Source organism: Anthonomus grandis, chromosome 4, assembly GCF_022605725.1.
Source record: "Anthonomus grandis grandis chromosome 4, icAntGran1.3, whole genome shotgun sequence".
Lineage (NCBI taxonomy): Eukaryota > Metazoa > Arthropoda > Insecta > Coleoptera > Curculionidae > Anthonomus > Anthonomus grandis.
Window position 1 is genome coordinate 35,430,963 of NC_065549.1, and position 23,311 is coordinate 35,454,273.

General features: G+C 30.4%; 1 protein-coding gene across 2 annotated transcripts in view; it reads left to right on the plus strand.

The window, feature by feature from the left end:
- Positions 1–2,657: 2,657 nt before the first annotated feature.
- LOC126735609 (runt-related transcription factor 3) overlaps positions 2,658–23,311 on the plus strand; it is a 163,697-nt gene continuing 143,043 nt past the window's right edge. Inside the window, exon 1 of one of the 2 annotated variants that reach the window (XM_050439670.1) lies at positions 2,658–3,358. In XM_050439670.1, the coding sequence (XP_050295627.1) occupies positions 2,965–3,358 (394 nt within the window). In that variant the 5' untranslated portion in view covers positions 2,658–2,964. The remainder of the gene's footprint in view (positions 3,359–23,311) is intronic. The other variant, XM_050439671.1, reaches the window with a different exon arrangement.

The following is a 23,311-nucleotide window of genomic DNA, read 5'->3' on the forward strand; positions in this document are numbered from 1 at the left end:
AATTAATAAATACAAAATTTGGGATTTTCCTAAATCTACATCGGCTTTTAAAAAATCAATAAAAATGGTTCTTTCATCTAAACAAAATAATATTTAATGCATTGAAATAATTTATGTTATTTCTTTTTAATACTGACATCTCTGGTAAATCAGTCGCCCTGTTTTGCTTTGCTCTCTTTTGTGTCGGGATTCCGTGTTTGGATCTGGCGCGCGTTTGGAAATATAAATTTTTATATGTATATTTTTCTCTACTATAAGAGTCTACAACAGAAATATAGTTAATATACCTGTACCCCTCGTTCCTCCTTTCCTGCCTCCTATTAGTAAATAATAAGTAAGCTAGGATAATTTAGATTTCTTTTCTTTTCGGTTAGTTATGAATGTAGGGTATGCATGCTACTCGTACAGTTTATAATGCGGTTCGCGATATTTTTTTTTAAATTATAAGTGTAATATTCAAGGTCTTAACAGCTCCTTCTTCTGAGGGTAGCTGAAACATGACCTTTATTTCCTCTTTACAGTTACATGTTGAATTAATATACACTGATGGATTTATTTTTCTTTGTATTTATATTGTAAACTTATTAATATCTATGAGTGAGCATATGTAATATCTTATGAGGAAATATAAACTGTCTATTATTATTATTATTATTATTATTATTATTATTATTATTATTATTATTTAATTTTTTTCCTTTTATTTCTTGGTTTTTTGAATAAGAAGATACTTGAAACTTAATGTTGTTATTTGAAAAACTTTTTTTATAACAAGTAACAAGTTATTTCTTGTTTAATTAATAAACTTTTCATTTAAAAAAAAAATTTTAATGACTTTCTGTCATTATTTTATTTGCAAAACTCTCTCCTTGCGAAAAAAAAATATTTTTTTTTAAAACTGTAAGAGATTCAAATTTACGATCATTATTACTTATTATTAATTAATATTTTGTATTGGTTAAAAAATATAACAATCCGAAAATATAATTTACATGAAAGGTAAAATATTTTTTGTTGCTCCTGAAAAGTAAATCAAATAGCAAAGAGAAAGTTTTGCAAATAACGGCCTCAAATATAATGTTAGATGCAAGGATGCTCTCTATATGCTTAGGTTTAACTTTGTTAACTTTAAATTTAAAAAAGAAAATCTCTATTTATAAAGAAGTTTATTTATTTAGCAATATATTGAAAGTCACTCCTACCTAATCAACGTCTGCACTTTGTTTGTTCTTTTCGTAAGTACTTATGAGGTTAATTAAAAGTATAAAGCTGTTTTAAATAACTTAGTCCAGATTATCAGTTACTTATAATGTATTATTTTCTTGCTCCGAAATTGCCTTATGCAACAAAATAAAATACTAAACAGTTATGAAGTACTATTAAATTGTTATTGTTCCTTTTAACATATTCTTCATTTTTGCTAAAATTATTAAATTTTAATTATTAATTCTAACAAAAATTAATAATAAAATTAACCGAGGATCAGACAAACATCTAAAAAATTTTGCATCAAATCAATACTCATTTACTAGTGCAAAAACTGTTAAGCGGAAAGTAAAGTGAACTCAATCCCTCGAAATTAAATCCGATTTTTTTAGAAGTCGAAAAAATATTATCCAGAAAAAACTTTAATAGCATTTTTTCTAAATTTTGCGGAATCCAGTTTTAAAGACTTCTGGATAAACAGTCGGAAATCGGCAGGATCCGCACACAGTGTACGTATGTATACATCAGGCGGCTCACCACTATATTTCTATCCTTCTAATGTGACGCCTGCGTGTACCACCAATCTGTGGCCGAAAAACCGCTGCCGATGCCAGCGGGCTACGGCTCTATCCCACTAGCACCAATTTGTATATTTCCGTCCTTTCTCTTCTGACTAGGCCCAACCCGCCAAAACCGCAAACAAGATGGTCTCTCTCTCGCCGCACACGATACACTGCACTTGCCTCTCTATCTATCCTGTTGTACCCCTTTATGTTAGCTTCTGTTTTAATCTAATGAGTTTCTGTCTCACTTTTACTTTCGGAACGGCATATGGCTCTCTTTCAGACAGAGTTCCCCTGATAACTAAAGGGTTATCAGGCGCGCTACCGCTAGAGTAAAACGTGGCCGGCACAAGACTTTAGTGCTGTGTCTTGCTGTAACCACTGCTAGATCCCAGAACGTATTTTTGGATTCTCGGTTTACACATACGCGTCTTGTCAATTTACAGCCGCGACGTTTACACTTATATAAAGGCGCAAGATTTAAAGTTGAAGCGGTTAGAAAATGTTCCGGGAACTTTTAGACTACACTTTTAATGAATTTATTGTCTGGTGTGAATTCATTAAGTACTTAAGTGACAGTGTTTAAAATAAAAACTGTGTTTACCGTTTCCTTTTTTTCATTAATATTATGAAAAATATTGTTTGAGGTGCTCACTATAGCTTAAATTTTTTTAGTTTCCAAATTTATCAACAATTAAAAACATGAAATTCTGATAACAACTTCTTCATGGTGCTGAAAAAACGTTCGTTAATGTTTATTAGTGTCTAGAAAGTGACATTTTCAGTTTTCAAACAACAACAAAAATAAAATCATTACTTTGACGTGTAAAAACAGAATTGCTGAACTCATAATTACAAATTAGGCAAAAAAAACTATTTACGAAAATCCAAATAAAGTTCGAGAATTTGGACTAAATACGCGAAATTAAAACATGCCGCGCTCACCTGACATTGCAGGGTTATGATGTGTGTGTGCATGGGGCGCGGGGGATAACTCCCCCACCCCTAAAAAAGTTTTCATTCAGAAAAACTGTTGATATGTGTTGCCGAGGCAACGAGATTTACGCGCCCTACGGTATAGCGTGTCGCGGCATGCTTTGAACCGGACACGCGATGAGCATCTTAATTTGATTGAAATTATGGTGTTTTTGTGGTGTTTTTTGAAAATATTCAAAACATAAATCAACAAATTATCATGCATTTAACAAACACTCAAACGCCCAATACCGCGTCCGCCGCCTCGCCGGATTCCTCCTCATTAATCAATGATACCTATACCAAGATGACCTCGGATATTCTGGCAGAAAGGACCTTAAATGACTTTCTGTCGGAACATCCCGGTGAGTTGGTACGAACTGGTAGTCCTCTGTTTGTTTGTACGGTTTTGCCACCACATTGGAGATCAAATAAGACACTGCCCGTGGCGTTTAAAGTGGTGGCACTTGGTGACATTGGTGATGGTACTGTCGTAACAGTGAAAGCCGGAAACGATGAAAATTATTGTGCGGAATTAAGAAACAGTACAGCTGTTATGAAGAATCAAGTGGCGAAGTTTAATGATCTTAGGTTCGTAGGAAGGAGTGGAAGGGGTAAGTTCATTTATTTAACGTTGACGTGATGTTATAATAATAATAGTATTAAAGTTTAATTGTCATCAGTTTCAATGAAAACATCACATATAATACTATTACAACTATCCATCTGCATAAGTTAATCAAATAAATACACAAAAAATACAATACATACAAAGAGTCATAATAATAATTGACTCCAACAGCTAATTTAAAGCAGGCGTGACTTTAAATGTCTGAGATATGTGGTTATAAAATTCATCAAGTGAATAAAAGGGCTTTTCACACAATAATTTTAAAGTCTAGATTTAAATACTTTATCACTTGACAAATTTTTAAAACTATAAGGTAAAGCATTATACACCTCAATGTAATTATAGTAGAGACACCTTTTAAACATTGCCGTTCGGTGTGAGGGAATTCTAAGACGATTGCATTGCCTTATCGTAATAACATTATAGACATCTCAATTTTTATGAAAGGACGTTACATAATTTCTTGCTATCATGCAAATATTTAGAATGTACAAGCATGGCACTGTCATTATTTTAAGTTTTTGAAAGTGTGATCTTTAAGATTCGGTAATTTTCAGTCCTAGTATACATCCTTTTTTGAGCTAATATGACCTTATCTGAACAAGCTGAGTTGTACAAAATTATTAAACTGTACTGAATAATTGATTGTACATACAGTGCCGGCCAAAAGTAGAGAAACTTTTAATTTATTTTCTAATTTAATAATCTATTCAAAATTTTTGTGACACCCTGTATTATAAATGTTTATCTTAGCCCAAGCCATAAATTCATACCAAAACAGTTTGAATATTTATCACAGGAATGTAAATAGTAAACAATGTTTTTTTTACTTGAGGACATAAATAGAGAAACTTTTTGTATTAAATATTTTAAATTAAATAGGTCTCGTTTGAAGCAGTTCATTTTCGATTGTCAAGAAGCCTATTTAGTATTAAAATGCCTCGAGGTATAAATTTATCTGAACAAATAAAAAAACTTATAATTGAGAAGCACAATGTGGGTGTGAAACAAGTAACAATCGCTAGAGAACTTGATCTTCATAAAAGTATCATTTGTAAACAAATTAAATTGTGGCAAACTAGAGGCACTACTGCCAGCATCTCTAAGCCAGGTAGACCCAAAAAAACAACATCTGCAACTGACAAGCTAATTAGACGATGTTCTATAAGAAATCCATTTTTCTCCGCCGAAGATAAAAAAGGCATATTCCAGCATTTCCCTTTCAATTCGATCTATTCGATGACGTTTATGTGACGCCAACTTAAAAGCCAGAAGTTCGATAAAAAAACCTTTCATTTCAACGAAAAATAGACAAATTCGTTTAAGATTCGCAAAAGAACACTTACATTGGACCTATAATCAATGGAAAAACATTTTGTGGTCAGATGAAAGTAAGGTCAATTTATTTGGGTCAGATGGTATGAGATGGGTTAGACGTCCCGAGAATGAAAAATTCAACCCAAAGTACACTATTCCCACAAACATGGAGGCGGTAATGTGTTTCCGGGCATGGTGTTAGTCCACTGGTGAGAATAGATGGGATCATGAATAGCCAATATTATATAAACATCTTAAGGAATAATATGCTTCCCTACGCCGAGGATAATTTGCCGTTAATTTGGAAATTCCAGCATGATAACGACCCCAAGCACACTTCTAAAATTGTTAAAAATTTCCTAACCTCTCAACAAATTCAAGTTCTAAAGTGGCCAGCTCAAATTCCAGATTTAAATTCCATCGGGAACTTGTAGGAGCACCTAGACAAAAAAGTTCGACAAAAAAATCCAAATAAGTTCCGAAATAAAGACGAATTATTCCAAGTCCTAAAAGATGTATGGAGTGAAATTTCCGGAGATATTATACACAATCTTCTTGAATCTATGCCAAGACGGTGTAGTGAAGTTGTGGAGAATAATAACGGTTATGCCACAAAGTATTAGTGTGCTTTTATGCACATTTTGTATTATAACATAATTATGTCATAAAAATAAAAAGTTTCTCCATTTTTGTCCTTAGAGAAAATAAATTTTGTTTGCATATTTTGTAATAAATTATTTGTTTTCAATTTTTTTTTCTAATTATTTTCGTCACTACTAGATATAACCATAAACATTATTTACAATTACTTCGAATTAGTTTTAATAAGAAAAAAATAAAAATATTAAAAGTTTCTCCACTTTTGGCCGGCACTGTATGCATAATAGTACGATAATAAAGACTCCAAACAAAACTGATCTCTTAAATACCTTATTACATAACAAGCTCTGTGAATTTTTCCGGTTAACGTTTCAATTTCCCCTCTTTAGGAAAGTTTCCGATCAATTAACACTCCCAGAAACTTACTATCTGGAACCTGAGGGATACTCTTACCCTATAAGGATGCATAAAGCGACCTATCATGATGTCTGTAGGCAATATTTGTTTTCTTTGCCAGAATGGATTTATTTTCGACAATAATATATTCTTATAGACGTATCATCAGCAAACTGAAAAGCTGAATTAGAGGTTATTACTGCACTTAACTTATTTACAAACACCAGAAATAAAACAGCCCCTAATAAAGATTCCTGAGGAACACCTAAGGAAATATCAAACATTTGCGAAAAAGTAACCCCTCGAGTATTTCCGTTTTTATTAGGAACACATATGTCCTGCCCTCTATTACTTAAATAAGACCCGATGAGGTTATTAACTGAACCTCTCAACCCATATTCCCCAATTTTGGTCAAAAATAGGTTATGATCTGTCATGTCAAAGGCGTTTCACAAATCAAAAAAAAACGTAACTTGCAAGGTGGCCTAAGTCAATTTGTTCCATTATCTTGTTCACAAAACGAAATATTGCATTTATTATCGACCTTTTAGGTAAAAAACCAAACTGATTCGGAGAAAAAACCTCATTTTTTTGTTGCAAAAAGTGAAGTAGCCTATCATATATTGATTACTCTTTCTAATATTTTTGAGAACACAGATAAAAGAGAAACAGGTCTGTAATTATTGCAGTCCTGTTAATCGCCTTTGCTTTTATAGATCCGGATAACTTTGGCTTTTTTTAACGCATCAGGAAACACCGCTTGCTCGAAACATGCATTCAAGATTTGAGCCAACATATTATGTCAAAAACTATTTTTAATGTAGTTGCCGATATTTCCTCAATTCCCGTTGAATATTTAGGTGGGAGACGCACCTTTAGCTTCTTCGAGTGTACAAGGACTTAGGTACATAGTGTCTTGTATACTTTTATTTAATTTCATAGGGAAAACATCAGAATGCACATTTTTGGGTTGATGATCTATACCTTTGCTTAAAACTTTGTTGGTATTCACTTGTCCAAAGTTATTCCCAAATATTTCAGCCACTAAATTAGGATTTTTAACAATTTTATTTTCGTGTGTACGAGTAAAGAACCTCTTACTCTATCTTTACTCGTACTAGACAGCAATCCTTTATTTATGAGACCTCACATACTTTTAGACTTATTTTAAGAATTCTGGATTATATTGTCATTAAGACTGCTTTACGATAATTATTTAAAAAATGTTGGGTATTTTTTTTCCTGTTCTTTTATAAAGATCTATTATACTTTGTGACAGTCTGATTTCGGGAGTCACCCAATAAGCCCTTCTAGATAGAACCCAGGTGCTGCTTTTTTAATGGTAAACTGGCATCAAAATACCGAAAGAAAATCTTGAAAAATATGTCATATATCCTACTGGCATCCGGGCACTCATAAACTTTCGACCAATCTTCTTGAAAGCAATTGCTTGAAAGCAAACCATCGCGAAATTTTCTCAAATTTATATCATTAAAACTTCTTCTAAGTACTTCACCAAAATCCTAATATTAATATTTTATTGGTCTTGAAAAAATAGAGTATTGAAACAAGCCTGCTAAATAAATATTCAATTTAAATTAGAAGTAATAATTTAAAATATATACCTAAAATTTTAACTAATTATAAAATATAAAAACACGTAAAATCACAAAACCAAAAGCTGAATGACTTACTTCTAGTCTGGGATGTTGATTAGAGTTAAAGATAGAGCTCTAGAAAGGTGTAAAGCTTCTAGAAGTACTCAATACCGGGAATAATTATAAAAACTTTATAAATCCAGCAGTTACCATAATTAGACGGGAGAAGCAAAATTATGAGTTACTTATTATATTGGGTATTACGTCACTTATAGCAAAAATCAATTTAGAAATTTTTTATCTCACACGCTCAACAATTATTGAAAAGAAGAAGAAAATAGACTTATTCACGTATTTAAAAGAAATATGAACTTAAATCTGTAACGATACCGTTCGATATATTTAATTTAATTTAAGTTCAATAAGTTTTAAATACAATAATTTACTTGAGGTATAATAGATTTTTTTATATACCTAGGAGCTGAGGTTCAATCTATTAATCTCTGAGCTCGTTTCTTCTTTTCAATATCCTACCTAACTTTGTTATGAATATTATAATTAAAAAACGATAAAATACAACAAGAAGACCTACTTTTTTTTTAAAAAATACCTAATTTGAACCAACGTTTCGGTAGTTATATCTACTACCGTTATCAAGGTAATTAAAGTAAAATTAAATAAAATTAAATCTTATTTTACCATTTATTCCAGGTTTTTCTGATAAGATAAAAAGAATTGCTAAAAAATTTAATATAAGAACTATTTTTAAATCACAAAACACATTACGATACTTATTAACAAAAACTAAACCTTTCAATGAAAATGAATTTAATAAAAATGTAATCTATAAAATTCCTTGTATTTGTGGTAAATTTTACATAGGTGAAACCTGTAGACCATTACCAAAAAGAATTAATGAACATAAATCTTACATAAAAAACAATGAATTTCAAAAATCAAAAATTACACAACATGCATTCGACAATAACCACAGAATAGACTGGAATGCTTCCTCAATTTTAGCAAAGGAACCAATTTCAAAATTACGTAAGCTAAAGGAAAGTGCATTTATAATGTTAAATGAAGATAAATGCTTAGCTACTTGTTCGGTTGATTTTCATAATACATGGATTCCTTTGCTAAAGAGAGAGGTAGATCAGGGTATTCTCAAAATTAATTAATGATTTAAAATATTTGATATTCATGTATTTTCTATGATTAATTTACATTAAGATCACACCCCTTTAATTTTTAAAAAAGTAACCTTTGAAAATTTTGTTATCTTTCAAAATAGTTTGTCAAACTATTAATAAACCGTCAAATCATATAAAAAAGTATATAAAGTATTTTCGAATTAGGAAGAAATTTTGATGAGACTGGATTACTAAAAATTTGAAAGATAAGTATATTTTATTTTTAATTTAATTTAATTTTACTTTAATTACCTTGATAACGGTAGTAGATATAACTACCGAAACGTTGGTTCAAATTAGGTATTTTTTAAAAAAAAGTAGGTCTTCTTGTTGTATTTTATCGTTTTTTAATTATAATATTCATAACAAAGTTAGGTAGGATATTGAAAAGAAGAAACGAGCTCAGAGATTAATAGATTGAACCTCAGCTCCTAGGTATATAAAAAAATCTATTATACCTCAAGTAAATTATTGTATTTAAAACTTATTGAACTTAAATTAAATTAAATATATCGAACGGTATCGTTACAGATTTAAGTTCATATTTCTTTTAAATACGTGAATAAGTCTATTTTCTTCTTCTTTTCAATAATTGTTGAGCGTGTGAGATAAAAAATTTCTAAATTGATTTTTGCTATAAGTGACGTAATACCCAATATAATAAGTAACTCATTATGAATTCGTCACAACAATACAGATTTTATTTAAGCAAAATTATTTCAATTTTATTGCTTCCCAAAATAATAATCGTAAGCCATGGTCTACACTTAAATAACTTACGTAATTTAAATATCCATACCTAAGATTCAACAAAAAAGGATTTACCCCTTGATCACCTTTCTAACTCTGATGCTATTAACACTTATTTTGCCCAACTATTCCAAATTGTAAATAACAACTGTAATAATCAAATAAATTTTTATAATTCTAGTATAAGTAATACATTCTCCTTGCTAACAGAGACTAAGAAAATTAATTAATACAATTTTGCACAAGCTAAAAAAAGATTGCATGGGTAATGATGATATTTCTTTTAGGATGCTTAGTGTAATCTATTGATATTTTCTTAGACCACATAATAAATTGTTGTTTTAAAAACAGTCTTGCATGAAAGAGCGCTACTGGAATTCCACTTGCTAAAGTTGTTGAACTTAATTCTGATTTTTCTGACATGCGTATCATAAGTATTTTACTAGCAGATTCTAAAAATTTTTAAAAAGTTCTGTATAAACAAATTCATGATTATTTTTTAAATAACAAAATAATACTTAATACTCGATATGGATTTAAGGGTAGGTTTAGTACAACTACAGCGCTTGCTAAAGTAATTAATGATATTTTTGAAAGCGCAGATCAGGGACACGTTACACTACGTGCACTGCTTGATTACTCAAAAGTCTTTAATACGATTAACCATTATCTTTTAGTATCGAAGCTTAAATATTTTGGATTTTTGGAAGTCAGCTAAAATGTAGTTGAGCTCATTAAATCAAACATGAACATCTACATACACAATAGTAAGCTACAATTTGTCGATCTCGCTCGTATTCTTGCTGTTTGTGTTGATTTACAGCAACGTTTTAGTGAACACGTAGAGCAGTTAAGGTAGAGGGCATTTTCTAGGTTCAAAATCCTTTTTTATTAATAGGCACTTTTAAAATTTGAAACTTCGAAATTTGATTCGCTTGTCCTTTTAGTCTTTAAATTTTGTACTTTTGGCAAACTATACTTGCCTTGATGTGCTTCAAAGAAATAAGATTCAGGTCATGCAGAATGCATGTGCTCGTTTGATTTTAACCAAAAAAACAAGATTATTTACCTAATCAAATTATTGACTTAAAATGGCTTCGTATGGAAAACAAGCTTCGTATGAAACCCATAAACTTTTAGCTAATCAGGATCACAATTATAATATCTTCCGCAATATCTTAATCTAACACGTCGCCTCATATGTATATTCCGTAAACAATAGACAAAAGACAAAGTATTTTATACCTCGTTGTCGTACAACATCTTATACTAGCTCCTTTGCCTATAACGCAATAAAGCTTCTGAACTCACTTTCAGATAAATTTCGATTGCATAACGTTAATAAATTTAAATTTAAACTCAAAACACAAACTTTTCAATTTCTCCATAGTTCACATGAGCTACACGTTCTTAAATCTGACATTAATTAATCTTATCATTTGCCCTATGGACTTCTTATCACAACCGTTTAAATTAATCAATATATTCCGGATTTTTCATTAGTATTCATTATATCTCTTGGGTTTCTTAAAATATTTTCAAGGCTACTTGGTACTTCTTGACTTGTGCAAGGCCTTTGATACTCTGGATCACCTACTCCTATTAGCTAACCTAAAATATTATGGTTTCGACGCGGACTTTGTCCAGTTAGTGAATTCATTTTTAATCAAACAGTAAGAACGTTAGATATTATATTGGGTTGGGTTGGGTTGGGTTGTACTACAAGGAGCTCTTGTATCTCTCCTTCTCGTTATCATTTGCACCATAATTCTTAATATAATTCTTGGTTCTAAATACTGTCAACCGCAAGCATAAGCGGATGACAAACAAATCTATGTCTCTTTTGATTGTAACAAATCGCAGAAGTGGCTAATAGGATAAACTCTGATGATCTTTAAATTATTAAAGAATTATCCGCTTAACATAAACTTAAATTCTGACAAAATTTAACTATTATACATTAAAAGTAAAATAAGAAAAAATTTTATTAAAACTCACTTGTATAATTAAAAATAAGTGATTGTAGATTAATCTTAGGTTTGGTGTGCATGTGCAGAATATAACAAGAAAAAGCATACTAAAATGATGATACAATAATCGGAACATTCTTTAAAAATCTATGTAATGCATTAGTGCTCTCACATTTTAACTATAGCGACTTTATATACCGTCCATGCTTTACAGATCTCGGTAAATAGAAAATACAAAGGGTACAGAGCGCATGCTATCGCTTTATGTATCGAATCAGGCAGCATGACCATATTACTCACAAAATTATTGAATTTAATTGGCTTAATACGGGAAACCGATAAATTTACACCTCTTAAATTTTGTGCATAAGTTCTCAATACCTCAAATACTCTTAAAAATAAATTTCTGTCCAAGACAAGCATCTATAGATCAAATAATGAAAACAAAAATAAATCCTCCAGAGAAACGCTAATTTATTCGATTTTGCAACGGAATCTCAAGAAATCTTACCAAATCGAAAAACACATAAAGTGCTAATATTATTAAACGACTGAGAGAAAAAGATTGTTTCTATTTATAAATTGGCAAAGGAAACATAATTACTGTTATATACAAAACAGAATACAAGTTGATAATATTAGTCAAAATGGCCCATATAAAAATATTTGTAAGAACCCTTTATTAAAAATGACTTCACCGGATAAAACAGCATTAAATAATTGCAAAAGCTTTAGTAAAATAATATCTTCCAAAAAATAGTCCATCTTTTCTCAAAGAGACCGCTTACATTAAATAGTAATAAAATAAACTCTAAATCATAAGTCTCAAACTTATTAAATTAAAGTCAAAGGATTACACGTGTTTAGCCCATACTAGGTATCATCAGATCGACTTGTGTATTCACTAATAAAAAGAACGAAAAAAGAAGCAGAGAACAACACTACATGATACAAGTCAAGGATAGAAATGAAGTTAAAATTGGTAAACTCGGACGGAGACTAGTTACTACATATTAAAATTATAAAAACCTATATAAATAATGTTTAAATTCCATATTGGATTTTCTTTTAATATTGAGTTAGGTGCCATGGTTAGTCTGCATTTGATTTCTCCATAATAGCTGCCTTTGTTTGATTTTAAATAGTAAAATTTCCTAATTACTTTTAAACCATCGATGTGTTTAGCATTGGAAAGGTTAGGGCTTATTATTTTCGTCTTCTTTTGTTTAACGACAGACTATACTCTGTGTTGATCGTATCTAACTTTCTCTTTTTTTTTCGTAAGTACCTCTTTCCAACGAGCTGGTATTAGGGTATCATTCGCATATTTCAGGTTAATAATTTATTTTCCTCCTATGGTTAAACGTTCTGGCCAGCTTTGCAGAATTTTTTATCATGTTATACTCTCCGTATTAAAGAGTATGGGTAACGTATGGCTAAAAAGATAACGTGTTGTTGAATTTTACCTTCCCGCAATTCTTATCATATAAATGTTTGATCAAAATAATTATCTGTGTTGGTACTCCAATGTTTTCAAGATAAGCCATAAATTCTTTCATTTTAAACAATCGAATGCCTTGCTGTAGTCGACAAACACAAACAGGTATTTACATTGAATTCATATGCTTTTTTTTTGGATTTGCCTTATATCTTGGATTTATTCCCTTGTTTCCTTTCTCGTCATGGAGCTTGTCTGTTCGTCGGAAATCTGTGGAACTAAAAATGGTTTTTAGCGTTTGTTTATGATACGAAGCAGAATTTTGCTTGTATGTGATATAAGTGCTGTTGTTCCATAGTGATTATAGTCTATAGGAGAGCCTTTCTTGTGTAGCACCATGCATACCGATTCACACTGTTCTTTTGGCCATACCCCAGTTTGTCAGATTTGAACACAGAGTTTGTAGATTGCACCGATCTCGCCCAAAGCTTTTATTATTTTGGCAGGTTTGCCGTTTTCGCAGTGTTGCCTTGATAGTTCTGCTATATTGTTGGTATCTGTAATTGTCTTTTCGTTACGACTTCCGTAAATTATAATAGCTACAGTCGTGTATGACAAAAGAACGCAAATGTTAAACGACTAAACATATTGTAACCCAATTCAACAATAAGCACAAAGATTCACACCCACCAAAAGGTACCTCGCGCGTGGAGAATGTACACTCCCTATGCAACTACTGAGTTATAAGCATATAAACAGTAAATCAATACAATTGGCTTAATAAATAATTAAATTAATACAAATTTTAGTTTATTTTAAGTCTTGAGATTCAATACTTAAAGTGGAAAGGAAAATGTTTCAGTTATTTATATTAATTAAGCAATAGAATTCATTCCTTGATATCTCATTATATCTTATATACTTACGTTTAAAATAATATATTGTAGACATCTGCTGTATGAGACTAGATATTCTTTTATAAACAGTAAACGACAAATACGTAAATAACCGGTAACTCTAGGCTTAACCGACACTTGGTTGGTCCTATGTTATTCTGTATGTCTATTATTCATAGTTGGTCTAGATTGTTTTGTGATTTAAAATGGTATGTCATTAAGGAAAGTATTATTTGTAATTTTTTAAAAGTAAAGTTCTATAATATCAAAAATTTCGCAGAATAATATTGTATAAATTAAAACCTGCCCCTTTTAAAAATTACTTTAAGAATCCATTTTTGCAAAACATTGACAGTTTTCAACGAAGTAACCTCTTCCCAAACCAGTATTTTATAATTAAGGTGCGAGTGCACAAGGACAGGGGACAGTTTTTAATCGTTTAATATTAAAAGGTTTTCTAATACATAGAATGTAAATATAGGAGATCTTAGTTTCTTCGACACATATTCAGTATAGTGATACCATTTAAGATGGCTATCAACTACTACTCCAAAATATTTTATTTGGGTACAATTTTTGTATTTCTATAGTGTCTGGAATTATATTCATGTTTAAACAAGTATACTAAGATAACTTCCACCTAAATTTTTAACTGTTCCTAAATTTTCTTTTTAAAATAAAAACCCGCATTATCAGCAAAAGCCCCATCGTGCACATCTCATATTTTTTATTATAATGTTCAATATAAACAAAAGGGGTCCAAGAACTATTTCTTGGGCAACGCCACACGTTAACTCCAAGGGATTACTATATCAAACTATTTAACTTTCCCAGTTACAAAGCTTTTTAAAAAGATCAACTTCTTTTTCTAAAAAGTTCAATATATTCAAGCTTTTTCAAAAATAACGGATATGAAACCGTATCAAATGCTTTAACGAGATCAACGGAAACGCAGATGAACGGAACAGAATTTTTGAGAGAATCCTAATCCATTTTCAAAGTAAATTTCATCACTGCGTCCTCAATAGATCTCCCCTTTCTGAAGTGTATTAGTATTAGGACAAAATAAAGTGGTCTAAAACTGTGTTCCTTTTAATTTTATTAATAACTTTTGACAAATTGCTAATAAGAAATATAGGTCTATTGTTTGTAACATTAGTTTTTTCAGCAGATTTAAATAAAGGATTTACAATAGCTTGTTTAAGGTGCGGCAAATTGTCCATCATTTATTGATTTGATAAAACATATCAACGGTTTTTTATATGCTCAGCAATATCTTTAAAGATCGCTGTTAATCCATCTGATCCGGGTCATTTTTCATTTTTAATTATTGTATTGTTTTTGCTACTTGTGTGGGGTTTGTATTTGGAAAATTACATTGTGTACCTATTCTCAAATCGTCAAATTTTACGTCTATGTCGGTTTTAGCAGTTTTCTTTACACGATTTATTTTTGTTTTATTTTATAGTTTCATAATTTCCAGCTATTTCTTATAAAAATAAATTTTTCTTTGTTAGAGTAAATTGCTTAAATTGTTTTGTTATATTATAAAATATTTTAACGATTTTTTGAAGTTATTTGTAAACATTATTTTTCTTTTAGTTATTATAATTAAGACAGGAGAAATCCTATCCTGTCTTTGAACTTCTCATCTTTTTTTTTGGCGCAATTATAATTTTTTTAAATAAACATGAACTCGGTAAGGCAATAGTTTAAAGCCCCTTTATCATAATTTGCAACCTGCTTTGTTTTACTCATTAAATTATTTAATTTATGTTATGTCAAGATATTTTTTAGTAGTAATTGTTTTTTTTTTATTATTTTATATCATTAAACTTGTTTTTAACACAAGCATTTGTGAGTAGTAGTCTCTTTAATTACGAGACAGTTTTACCACTAATCAAAACTCTTTTTTTTTACTCTCGACACGTGCTGCGCTAACGATGTTAGCATCTTCGGAATAAGGATAAGCTACACTCCAAAAAGAATGTATTGAATAGAAAATTACAATCAAATATGTCATCATTTGTCCAAATTGCAAGCGACAATCAAAATCGTCATCATATAACTGTTCCACTAACCGAATCTCGTTGGGTACTTGAGCATGCTCATAGCAGTTGCCAACTCTGTTATACTTAGTTTACTATCCATCGCAATTTGCCTCAACGTTGCTATCTCTGGAGATTTATTTAGTACAGAATTTATAAGCTGCCTCTCTTTGCTGTCAACAGAACCTATTTCACGAAATTGTGCTACTAATTCGCAAACTATTTATTCAAAACTTATTTGTCAGTATGCCGTTGGTTAAATAGTTCTGCGACTCGATTTCCTCATTCAATGTTTTTAAAAAAAACTCAATAATTTCTACTCTCTTTGCAACTGAGCACACTCTCTCTGACAAATTTAGAAGGTTTTACAATTTCCAAACACTTCAATGACGCACAAAACAAGTATCTGGCCTACCTAAATGTGAAGCACGTATCGGAGAATTGTTTACTCACTAAAATAAGCCCAAACTATTTGCAAATAAACAAAAAGGGCAAATTCTTTTAAAAGAGTTTATTTTGACTAATCCGCTAAGTTTTAAAGTAAAATTAAATAAATTTTTTGATTTTTCGTCAAACGTATTATTGGTAGTTCAAAGCTCCGTATATTCTAAAAAAGTTAATATTATAAGTCTAATGGAAAACAAACTTATCATATTTTTTAAATCTGACCATGTTCTTTCCCACCCTGTAAAGCCCCTCTGTACTTTTTTAATGATTATTGAAATAAAAAAGAAATTGTTAAGATCGCTTTTATCCTCCTTAAATATACATTTAATTTCTGTGATGTTTACCCAGCTGGAAAACTGTCGTCATTCTCAATCCTATAAGAATTAAAAATAGGCATAGTAAATAACAAGAACTTTTGAAGTATTCATATACTTACACATATACCACAATGTCAAATTACCCAAACCTTAAATCGGATTAGGAAAATGTCATGAATAATTAAAATAATGACAACCGTTAATAAATACAGTCGAGCACAATATATAATTAAGTTATGCATATGCATAACTTAAATGTGTATTTGTCTAAATTTGTATTTTAAGTGGGGTTTAAAATTAGCTTAAGGTAGCAAATCTTTTAGAAGGAAAAAAGTACTCATCGCTAAGCCCAGAAAAAAGTGTTAAATATTGTTAGTATAAAAAGTTAATGAACTTAATAATTTTCCACGTGTTTCTCCTTTAATTATCAGACGTATCGATTTCGTTAGAACATGAATTATCTTTTGCTTTTAATAACAAATTGCGGCGTATTTTTACATAGGTTTAATATAAGATGAGATAGATCTTTAGAAATATATTTTAAAATGACTTAAAAAGTTAAATAATTTGCACTTTTTTGTTCCCGGCTTACATGAGTGTAAATATAAACTACGATTTTTTTGTATATTATTTAAGTATCCTCTTTAACGTCTACATTTTAACTTAATGTAAAAAGGGCGTAAAAACCCTTCACGTCTTACGTTTTCCAAAGACTTAAACGCCAGTCCTAAGAAAAAGTAAGAAAACCGTGGGAAAAGTGTACGTAAGAAAAGCAGCGCCCACTTGGGCGGAGCTTGCTTAAAAATGCGCAAGAATCAGATTTGGGAAAATTATACAGACACCGTGAAAATCCGTCTGGACCTGTCGGATTATAAAAGGTATAAAGGTAATCTTTGGTAAATTTCTCCCTCATTTTCTGTTTGCATACGACTATTTATGCTGTTTGTCATTTTGTTGCTGGGATTTATGTAAATAGCTGAGTTAAACAGATTATAGGAAATTATTTTTAAGGTAATTTATATATAATTTTAACTCTAACATAAAATTAATAAAAAGCAAGAAGCTAAAATCTGTTATCTTAAATTTATTTTGTACAATTTATGAAATTTAGGTATTTTGGTAGTAATGAAATTTAAGATTATTTCACATGCCTTAAGTTCCATGGGTCGGTCGGTGCGAAGCGACCGCGTTCCGATGTCATTCCATCTTTCGGTCTGTATTTTGAAGTAAAGGAAGGTTTATTTGACTAAAACTAATATAAGTATTTCTGAATCTCGAGTGATTTGTCTTCAACTAATCTAAAATGCCTTTGAGTTGTGGAAAATACGAAGGAAAAATCAATAAAAGTGCACCCGGCACTTGCTTTGAATTGCGCCTTGTATTTGGTATCATACCTAATATAATATATAGTAGCATATAATTTTGTATCATGGCTAGGTTTCTATCTCGTTTTGATAAAGATAACTTTTAGGGTGCGGTGAAGAATAAAATCCGCTCTACCCTGGACAGGTCTCAGCCAGGTTTGTTGCTGCCTGGTAAGGTAAAACCTGTGTTTGTTAATGAAAATCTCACTTCGATAAAAAAGCTTTTATTGAAGAATACAAGGGTGTTTGCCAGGGAGCACCAATTTAGGTTTGTCTGGCCCAAAAATGGAAACATTCTTCTACGCAAAAATGATAAATCCAAAATTATATATGTCAAAGACTCCTCAGTATTGGATCAGTTAATTAATAATTGATCTCTTGGCAATAAAAGTTTCCATTTTTATTACAATCAATATCAATTAATATTATTCGTTTATATACATTTTTTTCTCGTCATGGTACTTAGTATTTATTTTTAAAATACCCAAGGTCTTAGGACTAAATTGTTAAATCTTAAGATTAGCATCGAATCATTAAACTACGATATAATTTGTATAAATGAGACTTGGAATGACCTTAACGGAAATAATATCCGATTTCGAATTTATAGATCTAGATAAATATAATGTTTTCCGCCGAGATCGCGAATCTAGTGCTTCTTTAAAAAAGGATAGGGGTGGTGTGCTAATAGCGGTTAAAAAAGATTTGGGAGCAGTCGCCGTGTACCATTTTTCAGTGAAGCTGAGGATGTGTAGCTTAATTTTAGTGTGGGGAATGTTTGCGTTTTTGTTTGTTGTGTTTACCTCCCTCCTAAGGACATTAATGCTTATTCATATTTTTCAACTAAATTAGAATCATTAAATCAACGAATAAATAAAAATAATGTAATTTTGGTTTGCGGTAATATGAAGGGTTCAATTCGGAATACTTCAATATCATCGAAAATCTTTCATTTGCAGGTCTAATACAATTTAATTACCTAAAAAATTATTGTAATAATACATTAGATCTAATATTATGTAATAAAGAACGTGTTTCAAATTTGTTGCATTGTGATAGCCCCTTGATTGTGGAGGACCCTAAGCATCCAGCCATTGAATTTAACTTTCAGGTTAACAATATAAAAATTTTAAAACATAAATCACTTTCTTACTTTAACTTTAACCAGGCAGATTATGTAGAGATAAATAATGTATTAAAAAACAATCCTTGGCCAAATATTTTTAATAATTCCTTAAATCATAATTTAAACACTTTTTATAATATTTTAAATGAAATTGTTGAAGGGAAGGTACCTATCGTGCGGAAAAATGCAAGTTTTCCGGTTTACTTTACACAGGCCACAATAAAGGTTGTAAAAGAAAAAAATAAATTCTACAAAAATGGAAAATTTACAATAATATTTCTGACTACAGTACTTTTAGGCTTTTGCGGAGTAGATCTAAAAAACTTATAGAACAAGATTTAAGGAATTATGTACAATCCTTAGAAAGTGATATTCCGCATGATAGTAAAAAATTCTGGAAAATGGTTTCTATAAATAAAAAAGGCTCAGGTATCCCAGCTAAAATGAAATATATGGATAGGGAGTCCTCGAACAATCAACATATGTCTAACATGTTTGCGGAGTTTTTTGAGAGTGTTTTTGTTAGACCCAGCTCTTTGGTATACTATAATAGCGATGATTTGAATACTAATAACAATTTTTTACATTCTATTTATCTTTCTGAATCTAAAACTCTCGAAGCGTTAAAAACACTTGATCCCAAAAAGGGCGCAAGCCCAGATAATTTTTCATCCTTTTTTGTTAAGAGTTGTGCAATGGGTCTCGCCCCTCCCCTGACCTTAAATTTTAATCAATATTTAAAAACAATGAAAAAAACGTAATTAACAATTACCGACCAATAAGTGCGCTTTGTATTTTTGCCAAGGTTTTTGAAACAATAATGTATAAATATATTTTTAATGTTGTCAAACGTTTACTAATTACTGAACAATATGGATTTCTACCAAATAAATCCATTGAATCTAACCTTCTTGAATATACGGAATACATTAAAGAAAACATGTATAGCGGAGTTCAGGTGGATGCTATCTACACCGATTTTAGTAATGAAATATAAATTAAAAAGAGTCGGTGTGGATGGCATTTTTCTGGACTGGTGCGAATCCTATTTAAGAGGCCGTACTTTTTCTGTATTGGTAAATGAGGTTGAATCTATGAATATAAAAGTTACCTCTGGGGTACCGCAAGGATCCCATCTAGGACCTCTGCTCTTTTTTATTTATCTTGATAATGTAAAACTTTGTTTTTCAAACTTTATGGTTCTTGGATTCGCCGATGACTTAAAAATTTACAAATAAATTAAAACTCCGCACGATTGTGAATTACTGCAAAAGGACTTAGATCAATTTCATAAATACTGTCTTAAAAATAACTTTTTTATAAATTCAAATAAATGTAATGTTATCAGTTTCACTAGAAATAAAAATCCAATTCAATACAATTACAGAATTAGTAACAGTGCCTTAAATAGAGAAAACAAGGTTAGAGATCTGGGGTTGACACTTGAAAATAAACTTACATTTGAAAAACATATAGATTTAATAATTTCAAAGAGTTTTAAAATGTTGGGCTTCATAAATAGACAATCTAACTTATTTTCAAATCCAAATACATACTTAAAAATTTATAATGTTTATGTATATAGCAAGCTTAATTTTGCTTTAATAATCTAGAGTCCTTATTATCAAATTTATAAAGACGCAATCGAAAGGGTACAAAAAAGGATTTTGAAGTCATTTTTATTCAAATATGGGAACCAGCTTCAGCTTACCACATACAGCATAGCATCTGTGAGAAATCATTATAATATTTTAACTCTTCAGGATCAAAGGATTTTATCTGATATTATGTTTCTTTATAAAATATTAGCAGGTAAAGTAGAGTCTCCTCATTTGTTAAGCAAAATCTCATTTAATATTGCGCCGGGAGCATTTAGGGCAAACCATTTGTTCAAGGTCCCATTTAGACACACTTTGCATGCCCAAAATTCTCCTATAATAAGGATGATGCGCGAGGCCAATGTTTTATATTCTGATTTAATTTGGATTTTTTTAACCTGTCTGAAATAAAACTGAAGCAAATAATTAAAAGCGCCCTTCTGTCAGAGATTTAGATATTTAAGTTTAAGAAAACATTTATTTTTTATATGTGTATATAAGTTCCAAAGTAAGTAAAATTTTCTTGATGAATTTTTTTGGTTTTTTTAGTTAGTATTTCTTAGTTTTTAGTTAACTTAGTATACGTTTTGATGTGGATACTGTTGTAGGTTTACCCGTTTGTATCCTTAAAAGATTATAAATAAATAAATAAATAAACATGCCTTCTATTTGTAAAAGTGTTTCAGAACTAAATTGTTCTTGTAAAAACATTATTTTTTTTCTATATAGAAAAAAAATTATAAAAACTAATTTATTAAAATAAAAATAAATAACATTTTAATTTTGTTTTTATTCATTATTCCCTTTTTAAGGTTTTCTTTCAAAAACTTAAAAAATACACTAAAAAAATTAATATATTTATTTAATAAAACAGTGTGAAAAATATTGTCAATTAAAGTCATCAGTTATGTGAAAAGACATGTTTTACATTAAAGCCCTATTAATTTCCGTAGCACCAATACTTCAGCATACATTAGGATAACTATTAGTAAAAGACAATTGTAGTGCCTTGAGGATATGTAATCAATAAAATAATAAATATCTAGTTAAACTGAATTGAGGTTCAGTGAGCAACTGTAAATCAGCTATTTCGCACATAAATAGTCTAATAAACTCAATGAGTCCACCGGTGCGTTAGCAAAGGCCAATAGCCTTCGAAAAGCTAAAAAGGCACTCCTGTTTAAAAAGTTTAATCTTCACTTCAGTGAAAATAGTATAACATTTTTATATAAATACAAAATTAATAAGTAAATTAATAAAATTAATATTCTTGCTGTGCAAACAGTAATAATTGGACTGATATTTGAATTTAGTGCTGGTCAGTGGAAGGAAGTGTTGAATACATCCCGATAATGTGGTTTATAAATGCTGCCTTCTCCTGATACCAACATGGTATATTTATTGGGGGTTTAGGGCTTGCCGATAATGTAACAAATCACAGTCAAGCAAAGAAGTCTGCCTTCTTCCTAAGAGCGTTAACTGACTGGTCAAGCAACCAAACAAACTATATAGCTTTTTGCACCAGTTCATTTAGTTAATACACTTTAGTACTAGCTAATTGTCTACTGCTGGAGTATATTGTATTATGGCATTTGTTTCTATTATCTTTATCGTATTTTAACATAAAGGAAAACGCAGTTACTAAAGATGTCCGCAGTTTACTAAAGATGTATACAGTGTGAGTCTGTAACTTGGAATAAATTTAGTTGTTCATATGCTTGTTCCTTTTCAAAAAAATCCTTGGACTTGTCAAGTAGTATGTTTAGTTGCGCTCTTTTTTGTTGGAAATAAAGTTATACAGTTTGTCCCAAAAATAAGATATGACGTCGTCGACCATTTTTTTTTATAGTGATCCTAATTTTTTATTGCATATTTTTAAATAGCATATCGACTTATATAAAACTGCAAATATTAAATTTTTTGTGGCTTGTAGTTTCCAAGATATGTATTTTATTATTTTTTATTTAAAAATTTTAGGCTACTTGCTTTTACCAAATATTAATGTGAAATACTGGTGATTAGATACGCAGATAGAACAAGAACTCAAAAGTAGGTTATGAACTTATTTAGAAATATAAATTCTGATTTATCACTGATATCGCAAGTTAATGAAAGCAAAATTGAAATAGGGCAAATGACCACGTTAGAAGAACAACTATTTGTCGTAAATCTGTGCTTAATCAAAATCCCAAAATTAATACGTTTTTTTCTGTTGAAGAAAATTCTAACATTTCCACTAAAAGTAGCGCGCAAATTGGAAATGAGTCAGTCTTCAGTTTCTTCTCACGATATTACTATTGTATTTACAAGAGAAAGTATGGAGGAAATCGAATTTAAAGTCTGCTCTATTATAAAAAAGTTTAACGGTTAGTTTGAGGGAAATCATCTTATAATAAATTTGGACAAAACTATATGCATACGTTTCTCAAGGAATGTGTTGGAAGCTCAGAGTTTTTCTGTAGATTTGGATACTGTTTCAATTGTCTGCGAATCATCAGTTAAGTTTTTGGGATGTATAATAGACCAACACCTATGTTTTCTTTCTCAAATTGACGAGATATGCCGCAAACTACATTGTTTACCCTTAAAAGACATCTATCAATGAAGGGTCTATTGAGTGTGTATCCTCTCTTGACCTCAAATGTTGCTGTTTGGGGTAATAGATCAGAGGCACAAAGGGTATTTGTATTCCAGAAAAAATGTATGAGACTGATTTTTGGTTTGAAATAATTCGCTACCACAATACTACAACTAGGTAACTTGAAATTTGGCCGTTTTTAGATAGCAGCGCCATCTAGTTGTATTTTTTTGTAATCTTTTATTTTTCCAAAGTAGATAACTTAAATCCCTACATTACAGATTCTAATAAGCCTGTTTA